Raw genomic sequence first — 16,844 nt, 5'->3', positions numbered from 1 at the left:
CCAGCCGCTCCGGCAGAGGGCCGGGCTATGCGGCTGCGGGAAGCCGGGGGCTGTGGGCGCGCGTCCCGGCGGCGGCGGCGGCGGCGGCGTCCCCGGGGCCCCGCGCCCTGTGCGCCCCCGCGCCCGCGGCGGGAGCCTGCACCCTCAGCCCAGCGGCGTCTTTGTGTGCGGGGGTGTGGGAGAGAAGGCGCGAGTCCGCGCCACGGGAGCCCGCTCCCTCTCCCTCTCCCGCTCCGGGCGGGTGGGGGCCTCTCCGCGCCGCCCCCCGCCGCCGCCGCCGCCGCCTCGCGAGGACGCCCGCGGCCCGCGCCGCTCTCCTCGCGCCCGGCGCGCCGCCTCCGCCCGCCGGCGCCGCTCGCACATGCCCGAGCCGCAGCCTCGCGAGCAGGCAGCGCCGGCCCCCCGCCCCGCGGCCCCACGCCCCGGCTCCGGCGCCGTCCCTCCTCGCGGGCCGGGCGCCGCGGCCCCGGCATGAGGAGCGGGCGATGATCCCCGCCGCCGCCGCCGCCAGGAAGGGGCCCGAGGGCAAGTACCCGCTGCACTACCTGGTGTGGCACAACCGCCACCGCGAGCTGGAGAAGGAGGTCCGCGCGGGCCAGGTGAGCGCGCCGTCGGGGCGCGGCGGGGACCCCGCGGCTGGGCACGCCCGCCCGCCCGGCGTGGGGAGGGGGCGCGGCGCGTGCTGTCCCGCCTCCCCGGCGAGTTTGCAGCGCTTCTTTGTTCACGCCGCGGCGTCTGTGCTCGCTGCCCGGGAGAGAGTGGTGGGTGCAGCCCCTCGCCCGCTCCCCTCCGGCGGGGACGGGCGCCCCACACGTGTCCCGGACCTGCTCGGACCGGGGTGGGGGACTCTGTGCTCCTCCTTCGCCGAGGCAGGGGGGGGGCTTCGGGGAGGGGCCGCCGGCTCGGTCTGAGAGCCATGTGGTGGGAGCATCCGCCCCACTCAGACACCTCCCCGGAGAGTGTGCGGAGGTGGGCAAGGCCGGGGGCGGGGGGTGGGGGGTCATACATCCGGATCAGAGAACAGGCTGCGTGACACTCCCGGCATCCCAGCCCCACCCAGTGCCCTCTGCCCTCACGGCGAGTGCTTGTCTTTCCTCGGGCTGGGCAGAGCCCTGGATCCCGCAAACCCCAGAAGCGGCTTGGTAATGGGGCGTGGAGAAAGGGACCCTCCTGGGGAAGCCCCGAGGGCCTTGCCCGGTGCTGAAAGGCGCGCTCCTGCCCTGGTGCTGGGGCCTGGCTTCTAGATTCTTTGGAAGCTGAGCCACCGGCCACAGGAATGATCGGAGGTTCTGCACACACAGCAGGCTCCCTGGTTCTTGCTAGTCGGTGAGAACAGATGGGTCAGCCAGCTTTTGCCGGACTGTGGCTTCCAAGAATCTGGGGTCTCCTGGTCACTCTTCAGGAGGGAGGCAGGCACAGGTCACACGTGGTTCCCAACTCCACCCTCGGCCCCCAGGCCACAGGTAGGCACTCTTGGCATGGCAGTCACCCTCCACAGTGGGGAAGCAGGAGCCAGAGCTGGGCCCGCCTGCCTGGGGGTGCTTCCGGGGAGGCCTGCGGACTTGGCTGCAGTCCGGGGGCCATGGGCTGGGAGTGGTTTGCTCCGGAGTCGCCCCCTTGGAAGGTCCCTTCCTGAGTCACAGGGAGTTCAGTCTGAACAGCTGTCTGCTTCCCAAGGGAGGAGGAGGGCATCACCAGACAGCGAAGCAGGGTGGGGTCAAAGTGTGTCTCCGAGGCTACCACCGAGCTCCCCCCCCCCCCCCAGCAAAACACCATCTCTGCATAGCAGTCCCAGGAAGGGTTGGGGTGACCCGAGCCCCCAAGTGTCTGGGCTGGTTGGGGTGTCCACTTCCATCCTCCCTCTGCTTACACAGGGATGCTCTAACTTGCTCCTCGGACCGTGCCTCTATTTGCCCATCATCACGGAAGTGGTTTTCAGCCAGAGGGGCCTGGAAAGGAAAGCCAGGTCCGAGTGGGAGGTCCTGGGGAGCGAAGGGGAGCAGCCCTGCCCTCAGGGAGCCTCGGTGCTGGTGATGCGAGTGTGAACGGGGAAGTGCAGTGCGAGTGCAGGGCCCTGAGACAGACTGTCCAGTCTCGTCAGGTCTAACCTCTCCTCTGCCTCTGTCCCCCGAGGACAAAAGAAGTCAAGCCTCCGGCAGAGGTTACAGCTGGAGGGACTGAGGACTGAGCGGAGAGGAACTTCCTCATGGGGTGGTTGAGGGATGGTGGGCTGAAGGGTTGCTAGAGGCTGATGGCGGAATCTCCAGAATCCCTCAGTCACATCCTTTGCTGGAGAGGTGGGCGGCCTTTTTCATGCAGAGATTGGAGAGAGGCAAAGTGCCCCAGGGGAAAAGGCTCTTTCACCCGGCCTCTCTGAGGGCCTCTCTGATGGCCTCTCTAACGATGGTACCTGGTACCAGGGTGAGGCTGGGGTGGTGAGCTCTGGGACCTGCTGCAGGTGGGGTGGTTTGGGGCTGCTGTGCCTGTTCCTCTTTCCCTCCTCTCAGGCTGCCACGGAAACCAGGCACCAGGCACACCCCATCCCCACTCTCCCACTGCCCCACCCCCACCTGCCCTGGGGAGTTAGTGTCTCCTGGAAATGGACACCACTTGGTCTGATCCAGGCCAGGGGGAAAATAGGGCACTGGTGCGGTTAACCCTTGTTCAACCACAAAGGAATCAGGCCAGTCCTCTCCTTGGCTCTGCACATGCCGAGAAGGGGGGTGCCAGTCAGTCTGGGAGGGAGAGGCCCCTGGCTGTTTCTTATCTTCAGGACTGACCCAGAATGACCCTTGCATCCACATGCGCCTGCTCAGTCCCCAGGGCCTCAGGCTCCCAGGGAGAGCTGAAGGTGCCCAACCCAACATTTCCTGCAGAGGGTGGGCCTGGGGGCAGCCACCCAGCATCATGAGACCACCACAGACTCCTGGAATTCCAGCTGGAAGTCCCTGGCCTCTGGTTCTCCTGGCACAAACTGTCACAGAAAACAGCCAGGCATTCCTCTAGCACAGCATCTGGGTTTCCCTGGTCGTCGCCTGGCATAGCTGCCTCTTCTTCACTCCAAGAAAGCCCCGCAGAGGCCCTCCTGTGGGCAGGCTTGGCAATGCTGTCTGCCCGAAGAGGGGGGTGGGATGGTAGGCTCATGGGCTTTGCTCAGTGCCCACCCCAACTCTTTTGGGGGCTGGAAGCAGGAAGTGGTAGGGAGATGGGAGGTGCTGAGAGGGTGTTTTTTTGGTGAAGGGAAGGGTCCATGACCACCCCCTAGCTGGCACCCAGCAGTACATGGCTGCTGGGTGCCCTGTTTCCTGCTTTGCATATGTCCTGCCAGGTTGGGAGGGGGCTGGGGTGTGCCAGTTCCCTCTTGGCTGGCAAAGTCCTGAGGTTGGCACAGCCAGCTGGCCATGGCCCTGGTTCTGGAGTCACAAGTGTCTGGTGTTCCCTGGGGGGTGGGAGGGGGAGGCTAGAGTGTATAGCTCCCTGTGGGAGGGCTGAGGGGAGCAGGATTCCTCCCCTGGCAACAGGCACTCGGGAGAGGGCCAGACTGTGATTCTAGGGAAACATCTTTCTTCCTGGGGCTGCCTCCACCACGGTCTTCCTTCCTGCTTTCCCCAGCTCATCCTTCTGACCTGGAGGCGGGCGAGATGGGATTGTGGGGCCCCTGGATGCTCAGACCGAGGCTGCCCCACCCAAGGTGCCTATTGTGTCCACCAGCACCTATGACCCCTCCCCCCAGCCCCCAAAGTGAGCAGTTCAGGTGTGGGCCGGCTGTCACCACAGCTGGTGAGTTGGGAAGCTCAGGGGAGAGAGCCACAAACCCCAGAAACCAAAAATCAATGTGTCTGGGTTGAGGGGAGGGGCTGCGTGGGGCAGGATGGAGGAGGCAGGGTGAAGGGAGTTAGCAGATGCCACCCCCACCTGCTCAACCCAGCTGGAGGCAGCATCCTGCCTCCCTCCCCCTTGAGTGACTCAGGCATACCTGTCCCTACACCTCATGGTCCGGTGGGAGAACGGAGAAGCAGTGACCACACGGGACTCCGGCGGTCCCCCTGGGGCTGGAGGAGGGAGGGGGCCGGGGAAAAGGGACAAAGACTGCGCAGGCAAGGCCTCACCCGCTGGGCCTGTCTCCCTTCTCCAGCACCTGTGCTTAGTCTGTACACTTGGAGTGTCCTTGTAAGATTTCACCTAACAAAAGGATTCTGCTAGCGCTAACCAAGTTTGAAAATATACCCTGCGTGTGGGTGTGAGGGGTGTGCATGTGCTAATATGCTGGCAGCCATCACGTGTGTTACACATGAGTAGACAGACACCTGTAGAGCCAGAGGGCAGCTGGCACGCATGCGCTTGCACACTTTGGGTGCACACATACTGTGAGCGTGGAGGCAGGAGTATGAGAGTGTATCCTTGTGGTACCTGCACGTGTGTGTGCCGTGTGTGTGTGTGTGTGTGTGTGTGTGTGTGTGTGTGTGTGTGCGCGCCTGAGGGGGGACCTCTCAGGAGTGGGGACCTCCCAGGGAGCCCAGGCTCTTAAGCTGGAGAGACCCCTGCGTCTGCCTCCAGCTGAGGCCTGCTGGGTTTCAGAGTTTCCATTCTCTTGGTCGGGAGCGCTGGGTGTTGGGTTTCAGGGGAAACCTTTTCATTCCAGCAATTAAATAGCTTCAGGGCTTTGCCGAGGATATTAATGAATTCTCCCACCTGGGGCCAGGGCAAGGTGCCACTTGCACTGTAGGCTCTGCTTTGAGCAGGTGGGGGAGCTGCTTTGGGGCTTGGTCGGTTGGGTATATGCAGGGCCCTTGGAAAACAGCTGTGCCCTGGGGACGCTAAGGAGGGTGTGGGTAGGTCTCTTGAGGAGTGGGAGTGAGGAGGGGCACCCCTGCCCTGCAGGCAGTGCCGGCTGCTCTCTGGAGCCTGGAACTGAGGTACCTGAGGGGGCAGGTGGCAGGCAGCTTCTGGAGCCCTGGGGCTGGGCTGGGTGCCCTGCCAGCTCCCTGGGGCCTTGTTAGCAGCAGCATCTGGGGCAGGGCTGGTGAGATGGCTCAGCTGCAGCCCCACGGGAAGGCCTCCTGACTGCCCCAGCCAGCTCAGGCTCTGTGGGTCCTCCCCCGTCCCACCCCAGGGCTCAGCATCCTATCCAGGGCGGGGCCCTGAGGGTCCCAGCCCAACCCATGCTCACCTTCCCCTGTGGGGAGCTGGTGTGGAGGGGCCACAGGAGGGCCACTCACATTTCTGAGTCACAGCTCAGAGGGCCACAGGGGCCAGGTACACTTTTTTAAGGCTCCTGGTATCCTTGAAAATGAAGAAATGCCAACACAAGGTTATAAAAATAATATAATTTAAAGTGCTTTCTTTTTGACAAAGGAGTTCATATCCGTGTTTTAAAATATTTAACTGTCGATAGAAGGCTTCTAATGAAAAGCCGCGGTCCTCACTCTGCCTCTCCCCACCTCCCATCTCGTTCCCCAGAGGCGACTATTTTGAACTCTAGAATTGTGTTTTTTAACCTCCATAATTATCAACAGCATACTTGTACAACTATTCCGTGGTTTATCAGTTTTACACTTACTGCCTTCCCCTCTCCCTGGCCCTCATATATTGTCATCTGTGTATTTGTTGTGCATTTATTTGCTGTGTATTTATTTATTAAGCGCCAGTTATGTGCCAGGCGCTGCCTGGAACTGGGCATCCAGCATTGAGCAGAAGCGAGAGGGACACTCCCTTTGTGGGGCTTACAGTTTAGGTCAGGGAGACCATGAAAAAAACAAACAAGCGATTTAATGTGGAAAGAGAACTAACGCAAGATAAGGGTCAGTCGCTAGACAAACAGCACCTGTCATTTAAGATGGGCTGTCGGCGCAGGCCTTTCTAAGGAGGTGACATTTGAGCAGCGACGGAGTGAAGTGGCTCCCTGGGCGTCAGGAGAAGATGGTTGCAGCGAAGGCCAGTGTGTGGGAGTGGAGTTCGGAGGAGAGGCGGGGGGAGCACACGAGTTCAAGTCCAGGGCTATTGGACGGGAAGCCACGGACAGGTTTTGAGCGAAAGGACCTGGGGAACATTTCAAGGGATTGCGGTAGCTGCTCTCCATGGGCCATGTGGGGACCGGACCTAAGGAGGGAGTCAGGAGAGGCGTGAAGAGACCAGTGAGGAGGCATGGAGGCCAGCAGGTGAGAGAGGGGACGCCTAAGGCAGGATGGCAGCCTGAGGGAATGACACTGAGAAGCCCCTGAGCCTGTTTTGAAGGTGGAGCCTGTACGGTCAGGTTTTGCCGATGGATTGGATATGAAAGGTGAGAGAAAAGGAAGAGATAAAGAGAGTTTGGGGGTTTTTTAACCTGGAAAGGGAGTGAATGAGGCACTGTTTCCTGTGATGGGAGAACTGGGGCAGGTGCAGCTGTCCAGGAATGGCTGACGTGAAGAAAGCCAGGGAGAGAAGAGAGGTCATGGGAGGTCACGATGTCCCGTTCTGGTTTTTGAGTACAATGATCTTTTCCTATTTCTCTGAGGATGTAAATTGCTGTTTTCCTCCAAAAAAGCTTTCTTCCGTTTCCTGCATTGACAGTGTTTCCTCTGGGTTTTTTTTTTTAAATCCATTTGCCTATTTTGGGTCTCTTTGATTTTGGCAGCTTTCCTCAAATGTCCAGTCATCCCTGGCTGTGGGGGCATATTTGAGAATAGGCCATCCTGGCCTGGTAGCGCAGTTGGTTAGAACGTCGTCCCAATACACCAAGGTTGTGGGTTCGGTCCCCGGTCAGGGCACATACAAGAAACAACCAACGAATGCATAAATAAGTGGAACAACAAATCCATGTTTCTCTCTCTCTTAAAACAATTTTAAAAAAAGAAGAAGAATAGGGCTGTGGAGCTTATGATGCATGGGTGCTACTGTCGGGGGATTGGGTGGCAAGCTGGCCTGCTCACTGCAGGATCCCCAAATGTCTGTACCCGGAGGTCTTTGGTGTCTCCAGCTTCCCTGTTCTCCTGCTAGGGGTGGGATGGGGCCATCTGGCTGCCAGTGGGTGGGGACCTGAGGCAGGGATGGGCCTGGGCTCTCACTGCTCACTCCATGACCGCATCCTCAGGCCAGTGTCCCTGAGTCCAGTGCAGCTCAGGCTCAGTTTCCACAGAGAATAACCCCCTGGCGTCCTGTGCAGGGGAAAGGGGCATCTCCCCTCATTGTAAGGTTGGAGAGGGGGCCGAGGGTCCTGAGTTTTAATCAGCCCCTGTGTTTCCCTCTGAGCCTCACTCCCACACCTGCCTGTTCTATGCCTTTCAAGAGTGCCAGCAGGTGGTCCGGCTTGCTGCTCGCTGAGGCTCCCACGTCAGTAATGCCCCAGCCACTGTCCATGTTCTAGAGATGTGTTAAAATCTCTCACCTGCTGACATCTCTTTATTCTTGTGGGTTTTAAATATTTTATTGACCTTCTTGTACTTAGTCACAAATTTACCATTTGGGGCAGCCTTCATTTCTTAGATGTAAGTTTCCATCTTGTATCATTTCCCTGCCACCTGGATAACTTTCTTTAACATTGCTTGAACGTCTTCTGGTGACACATTCTCTTAACTTTTGTTTGTTTATGAAAAATCTTTATTTCCCCTTTATTTTTAAAGGATACTCTTTACAGGATATAGAATTCTAGTTGGACATTTCCCCCCTAGCCCCTTGAAGAGTCCATGCTGTTGTCTTCCAGCTCACGCGGTTTCTCATGCGAAATAGGCAAGGTTTCCTGTGTTTGTTCTTCCATACATAGTGTGTCTCATTTTTCAAAATGCTTTTAAGATTTCCCTTTTTATTTCCCTTTAAGATTTTCCTAGTTTTCGGCATTTGATTTTGATGGACCTTCGTGTAGTTTTCTCTCACCCCCCCCACCCCCCTTTGGTGTATTTTCCTTGGGATTCATTGCATTTTTTGATTCTGTGGATTTATCATTGTATCAGTTTCCACAACAAATTACCACAAAGTGGATGTGTTGAGACAAAAATTTATTCTCACCTTGGCCGGTGCGGCTCTGTTGGGCATCGTCCCACGCACCGAAAGGCTGCTGGTTCAGTTCCTGGTGGGGCACATGCCCAGTGTGCGGGCTCCATCCCTGGTCGGGGGCGTGCTTTGTTCTCACATCGGTGTTTCTCTCCCTTCTTCTCGCTCTAAAAATCAATTTTAAAAATCTTTTAAAAAATTTATTTCCTCATAATTATGGAGGTTGAAAATTCAAACTGAAGGTGTCAGCAGGACCCCACTCCCGCCAAAGACTCTAGAAGAGAATTCTTCCTCTCCCAGCTCTGGTGACTCTCAGCAGCATCCCTGGGCTGGCGGCTGCATAACTCCAGTCTCTGCCCCGTCTTCACATGGAACGTCTCCTCTCTGCGTCGTTCCGCTGTGTGTCTTATAAAGGCACATCACTGCACTTAGGGCCCACCTGGGGAAGCCAGGCTGACTTCCTCTTGAGATCCTTAACAAATACTGTATCTGCAAAGACCCTTTTTCTGAAAAATGTCAAATTCAAACAAAGGTTATGGGGGATTAAGATGTAGACATTTTGTGGGGGGAGGGGCACCACCATTCAACCCACTGCGACAATTAAGTTGGAGAGACAAGAGAATGGACAGTTACAGTGTGATAGGGACATGCCTTGGTGTGGGGAGCACAGGGCTGTGGGGACAAAACACAGAGACTCTGACCAGCCTACGGAGCCCAGGAGGCTCCCAGGAGGAAAATACAGGCCCTGAGGCACCTGCCAGTCCCTCCACTCAGCGGTGGCACCATGTGGCCTGGTGGGTGCTGTGGGTCCCAGAGTGACCGACACAGTCTTCTTAAGGGTATAGGCCTGGCTTTGTAGGTGGCCAGGGTCTGAACCTCAGCTGTCACTTACAGTTATGCGACCTTGTGCAGGTCATTCAACCACCCAAGCCTCCTTTTCCTCCTCATAAAATGGGCCGAGATCCTACTTCATAGAGTTGTTGTGAAGATTACTGAACCATGGAAGGGGTTCAATAAACATCTGTAAAGTGGGATTAATGGTAGTACTAACCTGAAAGGATTGTTATGAGGATTAAATGAGCACATGTGTGTGTATGTCTGTGTGATATGTACACCTATATGTGTGTGCAGTATAATTGTGCTATTCACAAAACAGTAATAGGATTTATAACATGATAATACAGCCTAGCCGGTTTGGCTCAGTGGATAGAGCGTTGGCCTGTGGACTCAAGGGTCCTGGGTTCAATTCTGGTCAAGGGCACATACCCTTCTGGGTTGCGGGCTCAATCCCCAAGTAGGGGACATGGAGGAGGCAGCCAATCAATGATTCTCTCTCGTCATTGATGTTTCTATCTCTCTCTCCCTCTCCCTCTCTGAACTCACTAAAAATATGTTTAAGACAATGATAATACATAGTGTCCCACAGGCCCTGGACATGGGTTTGAAGTTGTACCATGAACGTATTCTTTCATTCCTATAATGCATTACTGCAGCTGTTGGCTAAATCTCAGTGATAACGTCACGGATCTAAATTGGTGGCCCTTCCTGGTCTCGGGCCCCAAGGACATGTCCTGTCTCAGCGGCCCTCCTTGGCCAGCAGCCTCTCTAGGCCGCCTGTCGGCCCCAGGCTTACTCTCCGTAGGCAACCCACTGGGCCGTGGAGGAGCAGACCTAGTCGGGACCTAGGTGGACAGGAAAGGAGGAAGCCCTCCCTCTCTGAGTTACTTCCTGTCCTGTCCCGCGAGCCCCTCTCCACTCTCCTGGCCCCGCTAGCTGTGTCTGACCCTCCCGTTGCCTCATGAGATGCGCAGGCAGGCGGCAGGGGGCAGGTGGTGGCTGCCTTCTTAGAGGCTCTGGTTCAGAGGGGCTGCTTCGGGAGTGACCAGGGCTTCGTCTTCACTCCTCCTCCAGGTGGACATCGAGCAACTGGATCCCCGTGGGCGGACTCCCCTGCACCTGGCCACCACACTGGGGCACCTCGAGTGTGCCCGTGTGCTCCTGGCACACGGTGCAGACGTGGGCAGGGAGAATCGCAGTGGCTGGACAGGTGGGCACCCCTGCCAACCCCAGCCCCCCAGCCAGGGTTTCCCCGGCATCCTGTCCTCACCTGCCCGGTGACACTGCTGTGCCTCCCCCTCCCCCAGTGCTTCAGGAAGCGGTGAGTACCCGGGACCTGGAGCTGGTACAGCTGGTGCTGCGGTACCGGGACTACCAGCGGGTGGTGAAGCGGCTGGCGGGCATCCCCGTGCTCCTGGAGAAGCTACGCAAGGTGAGGGCCAGCCCCTCAGCCTTCCCCCTGGAGCCCTGGAGCCCTGCCTGTGGCACAGACTTCGCCACTCTCCTTTCATCCTCCAGGCCCAGGACTTCTACGTGGAGATGAAGTGGGAATTCACGAGCTGGGGTAAGAGGCGCTGATGCGGGTCTCTCGGGACCTCAGGGCTTTTGCACTTGCTGCTCCCCTGCCTCCCGCGCCCTTCCCACAGCTCTTACTGTAGCTCCTCATCTCTTGGCTCTCAGCTCAGCGCCACCAGCCAGGCCTTCACGCACTGCCTCAGACTCTGTCTCAACCCCATTATTATTATTTCCTTCTCTTTGCAATGATTTGCTCATTTGTTTGTTACCTGTCACCCCTTGCTTGAAGGTAAGCTCCAGGAGGGCAGGGGTCCTGTCTTGTTCAGTGTTGTGTCCCCAGTGACTGGAATAGTGCCTGGCACACAGTAGGTGTTTAATAAACATTTGTGGGAAGACTGGGTGAAAGATGGAGTGAATGAATGAACAGACGGCGGGTATTAGGGACTGGGTGGCAGCTGACACATGCCTGTCTCCGACCTCAGATTGCTCCTATCTGAGTGGCTGTGGTTTATGTTGTGTGTGGGGGGTGGGGTGGGGGAGCAGTTTATCTCCTATCAGTTCCTTATCCTTTCCTGGCCACACCTGACGCCCATGCCCTGAGGTGGCCCAAGTTGGGTGGGTCTGGCAAATCGAAGCCACCTCTGACCTTCCCTTCCACCTAGTGCCCCTGGTGTCCAAGATCTGCCCTAGTGACACCTACAGAGTGTGGAAGAGCGGGCAGAACCTGCGGGTAGACACCACACTCCTGGGCTTCGACCATATGACGTGGCAGCGAGGGAACCGCAGCTTCGTCTTCAGGGGCCAAGGTCAGGCAGCAGGAGGTGGGGCAGGGTCGGGAGGCTGGAGACGGCTCCGTGCTGCCCCTTACCTCCATGCTGTTCCCTGGCTGGCAGATACCAGTGCCGTGGTCATGGAGATCGACCATGACCGCCGGGTAGTGTACACGGAGACGCTGGCGCTGGCCGGGCAGGACCGCGAGCTGCTGCTGGCTGCTGCTCAGCCCACGGAGGAGCAGGTGCTGAGCCGGCTCACTGCGCCTGTTGTCACCACACAGCTTGACACCAAGAACATCTCCTTTGAGAGGTGAGTGGGCATGGCCTCGATGGCCGGGAGCCAGCCTGCTGGGCTGCCTCCTCACCTGGACCACTCTGATCCCTCAGGAACAAGACGGGCATCCTGGGCTGGCGCAGCGAGAAGACTGAAGTGGTGAATGGGTACGAAGCCAAGGTGCGGCCATAGCTCCCTGGCGCCAGGCCCCGCCACACTCCTGCCTACAGGGAGCTGGGCCGGGGTTTCCTCAACACGTTCTCTCAGCCTTGGGGGTGCAGAAGCCGTGCAGCATTGAGGGCAGGGCACTAGAGTATGAGGCAACTGATGAGAATGGTCAGGGCTTATTGAGCACTTATTATATTCATGCTCAAGGCACCATTCTGACATTTTATATATATGTGTGTGTGTGTGTGTGTATATATATATATATATATATACACACACACACACACACACACATGCACACACCCATACAGGTGTACATATCACACAGACATACACACACATGTGCTCATTAAATCCTCATAACAATCCTTTCAGGTTAGTACTACCATGAATCCCACTTTACAGATGTTTATTGAACCCCTTCCACGGTTCAGTAATCTTCACAACAGCTCTATGAAGTAGGATCTCGGCCCATTTTATGAGGAGGAAAAGGAGGCTTGGGTGGTTGAATGACCTGCACAAGGTCATATAACTGTAAGTGACAGCTGAGGTTCAGACCCTGGCCACCTAACCCCAAAGCCAGGCCTATACCTTTAAGAAGACTGTGTCGATCACTCTGGGACCCCCACAGCACCCGCCAGGGCCACATGGTGCCACCGCTGAGTAGAGGGACTGGCAGGTGCCTCAGGGCTTGTATTTTCCTCCTGGGAGCCTCCTGGGCTCTGTAGGCTGGAGCAAAGTCTCTGCCTTTTTCCCCCCACAGCCCTGTGCTCCCCACACCAGGGCATGTCCCTATCACACTGTGACTGTCCATTCTCTTGTCTCTCCAACTTGACTGTGAGCCTCAGGAGGGCAGGGATCATGTCTGCCCGTGCTTGTTCCCCACGGTGTCCCTGATGCCCGCCTCAGTGCCCAGCACATGAAGACTCCTCACAAAATGTTTGCTGAATGAACAAGAGAATGAATTAATGATGTCATAGATTTACTTGCTCAAGGGCCTGGAGAGGGGAGCAAGCAGCTCCCCTATCTCCTGCCCCAGACCCTTCCTTGCGGGAAGAGTTCAGGAAGCCCTTGGGAGCCAGGAGCAGGGAGACCAGAGCTGTCTTTGAGCCCTTTCTTCATCTTTCCCCAGGTATACGGGGCATCCAATGTGGAACTCATCACCCGGACACGGACAGAGCATCTTTCAGAACAGCACAAGGGCAAGGTCAAAGGTAATGAGGCAGACGCACGCGGGGGGCTGTGAGGAACCAGCTTCCACGTGAACACCTCCATCAGCATCCCTCTGACGTCCTTGCAAAAGCCAGGATAGTCTATTCAGGCAAACGGGTTTCAACTCAAGGGCCACGTCCTCATGGCTGGTGGTGGCTGCCTAGAGTGCTGCCAAGATGCTTCCAGGGCAACATTTGGTTGGGCTCAGTGGGAAGGGGTCGATGACCACTGTCTGCGTTGGGTTTGGGAAGGGAGAGAAGGGTCATGTCTGCTCTCTGCTGGTCCTTCTGGCCTAGTGAGACGTAGCCTAGGCAGAAAGTCAGGGGCCCGGCACTGATTCTCTGTGCCCGTTGATACTACACCTGACTTTCTGGGCATCACTTACTGTGTCTAAAGCAGAGAGACATAATTCCTACCTCACAGGAGAACAAATGAACATGGAAGTGCCTGAAAGAAAACATACACATGCGCACGTATATTCCAAAACTGTTCACCAAAGCAGGTACTTTTTGTCCAGTGTCATCAACTTGGAGAGTGACACTGGAAGCTTACCCTGAGCCCGAGGCCTACGTCCTCTGCCAGCTAGACTAATAGTGGCCCTGGCCCCGCCTCCCGCGCCTCAGCCCCTTCAGGTGAAGGTGCCTGGATGTTGGTGTGGATAAGCAGCTGCCCCGCCCCCAGGAACCAGCCTCCTGCCTCGGACTTGGGTGCCGTTACTTCTGAGGGCTGCAATGTCCTCCAAGATGCCACATTTCTTACAGGTTGCAAGACACCGCTGCAGTCCTTCCTGGGAATTGCTGAGCAGCACGGGGGCCCCCAAAATGGGGTGAGTGTGGGCCAGGGGTGCCCCTTGGTGGGAAGGTATGGATGTGGCTCAGGAGAAGGCCTGGAAGGTGTCCTGCTTAGCGTGCCTGTGAGGACCTCTTTTCCACGGTGCCCAAGACCATGCCAGCCCCACAGTGGCAGTGGGGATGGCTCTGGGCCTGTCATACACCTGGCTGGCCTGGCATCAGAGGCTGCGGAGGGCTCATGGGCCCCTCCCCATGCGGTACAGACCCTGATCACCCAGACTCTGAGCCGAGCCAACCCCACTGCCATCACCGCAGAAGAGTACTTCAACCCCAACTTCGAGCTTGGCAACCGTGACATGGGCCGCCCCATGGAACTGACCACCAAGACACAGAAGTGAGGCCCCTGCTGGTGCTCGGGAGGGGTGGGCAGGGCAGGACGGCCGTGGAGCAGGGGCAGGGACTCCGGAAGGTTCTGGGAGCATCACTCCTACAATGTCCCTCACCCCTTGGGATCCTGGGGGGCCAGGTTCAAGGCCAAGCTGTGGCTTTGTGAGGAGCATCCCCTGTCCCTGTGTGAGCAGGTAGCTCCCATCATCGACCTCATGGCTGTTAGCAATGCGCTTTTCGCCAAGCTCCGGGACTTCATTACCCTGCGCCTGCCTCCCGGCTTCCCTGTCAAGATTGGTGAGCCCCCATTCCCACTTCCCCGTGGCTGCTGTTGTGGGGCTGGGGGTTTAGATGAGGGAGAGTGGGGGTCTACGGTGTGAGGGGGTGGGTGGTGGCACCTGATGGTTTCCTCACCCTCAGAAATCCCGATCTTCCACATCCTCAACGCCCGCATCACCTTCGGGAACCTCAACGGCTGCGACGAGCCCGTGCCTTCGGTGCGAGGCAGCCCCAGCAGCGAGACCCCTTCCCCTGGCAGCGACTCCTCCAGCGTCAGTAGCTCCAGTTCCACAAGTGAGCCCTGCCCCCTCTGAGCTCGCTCGCCCAGCCCCCTCTCCAGAGCCCTCTTCCCCTTCCTGGGGAGCCACTCTGACCTCGGCCTGCCCTCAGCCTCCTGCCGTGGATGCGAGATCTCTCCCACCTTGTTCGAGGCCCCACGGGGCTACAGCGTGCTGGGTGGCCAGCGGGAGGCCACGACCCACGACGATGACGACGACCTTCTGCAGTTTGCCATCCAGCAGAGCCTGCTTGAGGCAGGCAGTGAGTATGACCAGGTTCGTCCCCTTGGACGCACGGGGCCACCTGACTGCGGTGCCGCTATAGCCAACTGGCCCCGCCCTCTCCCTCCAGGTCACCATCTGGGAGGCGCTAACCAACAGCAAGCCGGGCACTCACCCCATGTCCTGCGAGGGTCGCCGACAGGACAGGTCAGTGGCCACCAGGATTGGGAGATGCCCACCCCCCACGCACAACACACCCCAACACCCTGTCACAGGGGGTCAGGACACAGCCCACTGAACAGCCCTGCTGGCCCAGAGGAACTGTGGTCCCCTCACCAGGGACCGACTGGAATCAGCATGGTTTCTACCATAGCCTTTTCTGGCTCAGGGGGTGGGGGAGCAGAACTCCTAAAGTGGCCGGTGGGGGGCCAGGCCTCAGGGCCTCCAGACCCTCACCAGACCTGGTGTCGGGGCCAGGGTTCTAGAAGATGCCCACATGCGCTGGCTGCTGCCCCCCTGGGAGGATGGGCTTTGTAGGGACTGGGATCTGCCACACCGGGTGGGAGCCAGGGAGGTGAGCAGGACTGAGGCGGCAGGACTGCGCTGTCCTGGGGCCTCCACGCTGGCTCCCGCCCCGCTCACCCGCAGTTGCGCCCGGAGCCCTGGATGTGTCGTCCTTGCCCACAGGAGCAACCCGCCCACCCCACAGCACCAGCCCGCCACCCCCACGGCGGTGCCCAGCCCTCGGCCCAGCCCGGGCCCTGGCAGCCACGTGTTCCGGAGCTACGACGAGCAGCTGCGGCTGGCCATGGAGCTGTCGGCGCGGGAGCAGGAGGAGCGGCGGCGACGGGCGCGCCAGGAGGAGGAGGAACTGGAGCGGATCCTGAGGCTCTCACTGACCGAGCAGTAGTGCCACCGTCCGGCCTTCGGCCACGCCACGCGAGCCCCACCGGAGCGAGGTTCCCTGGCCCAGGCACAGGCGCTGTGGCTGGAGACCAGAGCCACCGCCTTGGGGGCGTAGGGAGGCACCAGGCACCAGGCCAGGAGGGGGTCAGCATGGCCAGGCCAGGAGGCAGCTGGCTCGGCCCGGTCCCCCTGCTTTGCTGTAACTGACCCTCAGCCCCCTCCTCTGTCCAAGGGCAGAGCCAGGCGGTCCTGAGCGGGAGACCAGGCTATCATCCAGGGCTGATAGCCTGCTCCTGGCTGGCCCTACTTCCTGCTCACTGACCCCACCCCCGGACACTGCCTGTGAAGCCTTTGCATTTCCGCTCTTCACCCCTGGGGGCAGCTGAGCTCCCCAAGTGCTGTGTTGCTGCTTTGTTCCAGACGCAAACCAGCACGTCCAGGGCCCAGCCCCTCCCCCACTCCAGCATTTCAGCGTCAAGTGCACTTAGCGGGGTGCCCAGCTCCCCCAGCCCCCACCCCCTCCCAGGTCTCAGGGTGGTCCCAGCTTCAATTTGGGCAGCCAGAGGTTGGAGACCCCTTCCCCAAGACATTTTTTTTGTGATCAGGGAGGGTGTCCAAGGTGGCCCCCCACACCTGGGCTCGCCTGGCTCCCACATGCTGTTCTGGCACATGGGGGGCATATTGGGCTGGGGGCAAGCTCTAGACCCTACACTAGACTGGATGCAGAGGGGCTGCCCAAGGCCCAGGCACCACCACCCACCCCGTCCCACCAGCTGCTGCTAGCCCTCCCTGGTTGTGCGCCCCACTTGCCCCCTCCCCGGGGCTGATTCTAAAACCTTTCATCCAATGGTGCTAACCCCCGGCTCTCCCTGCCCACCCCACCCACCAAGAGAAGCACAGACCCTGCCAGGGGCAGGGCCCATGGCACACCCTGACCCAGGTTCTCTCTGAGGGGCCTTCCGGGCTCCGCTGGGAAGGTTCAGAAGGGACACAAAAGGGATGGAAGGAAAGAACAAAGAGAAACGGTTCCTCTTACCCCCTCCCTGATGCCAGGGGCACCAGACTGATTCTGAGGCACAAATTAAAGAGGCTTCGAACCTGAGGCTTTCCCTGTCTGCCTTTACTGGGGAGGAAGGCCCGCCTGCGGCCTGGGGTTCCTTCTGAACCTCCGTGTAGGGCGGGCTCTGAGGGAAGAGGGTGCCTGGTGGATCCTGAGCTCATTGTCAGGGTCTCG

At 58.7% G+C, this 16,844-nt stretch overlaps 1 protein-coding gene across 9 annotated transcripts; it reads left to right on the top strand.

The window, feature by feature from the left end:
• Positions 1-485: 485 nt before the first annotated feature.
• Positions 486-16,712, top strand: ANKRD13B (ankyrin repeat domain 13B; the record flags this gene model as incomplete). 9 transcript variants are annotated; one of them, XM_081109392.1, is made up of 15 exons in its annotated part: positions 486-599; positions 9,880-10,015; positions 10,113-10,237; positions 10,324-10,369; positions 10,983-11,126; positions 11,214-11,403; positions 11,481-11,547; positions 12,668-12,749; positions 13,509-13,573; positions 13,802-13,932; positions 14,065-14,222; positions 14,346-14,498; positions 14,595-14,744; positions 14,835-14,911; positions 15,392-16,712. In XM_081109392.1, the coding sequence occupies 15 exons, from the start codon at positions 486-488 to the stop codon at positions 15,815-15,817; spliced, it is 2,064 nt and encodes a 687-aa protein (XP_080965518.1). In that variant the 3' UTR covers positions 15,818-16,712. The 9 variants fall into 9 exon arrangements, with proteins under 9 accessions (XP_080965518.1, XP_080965520.1, XP_080965519.1 ...); XM_081109394.1 differs by having other exon boundaries at positions 14,595-14,758; XM_081109393.1 differs by having other exon boundaries at positions 14,595-14,758; positions 15,353-16,712.
• Between the last annotated feature and the right edge of the window lie 132 nt (positions 16,713-16,844).

Source organism: Myotis nattereri (assembly GCF_964212035.1).
Source record: "Myotis nattereri genome assembly, chromosome: 16".
Lineage (NCBI taxonomy): Eukaryota > Metazoa > Chordata > Mammalia > Chiroptera > Vespertilionidae > Myotis > Myotis nattereri.
The sequence above is the reverse complement of the archived record's forward strand: the minus strand, read 5'-3'. Positions and strand labels throughout refer to the sequence as shown.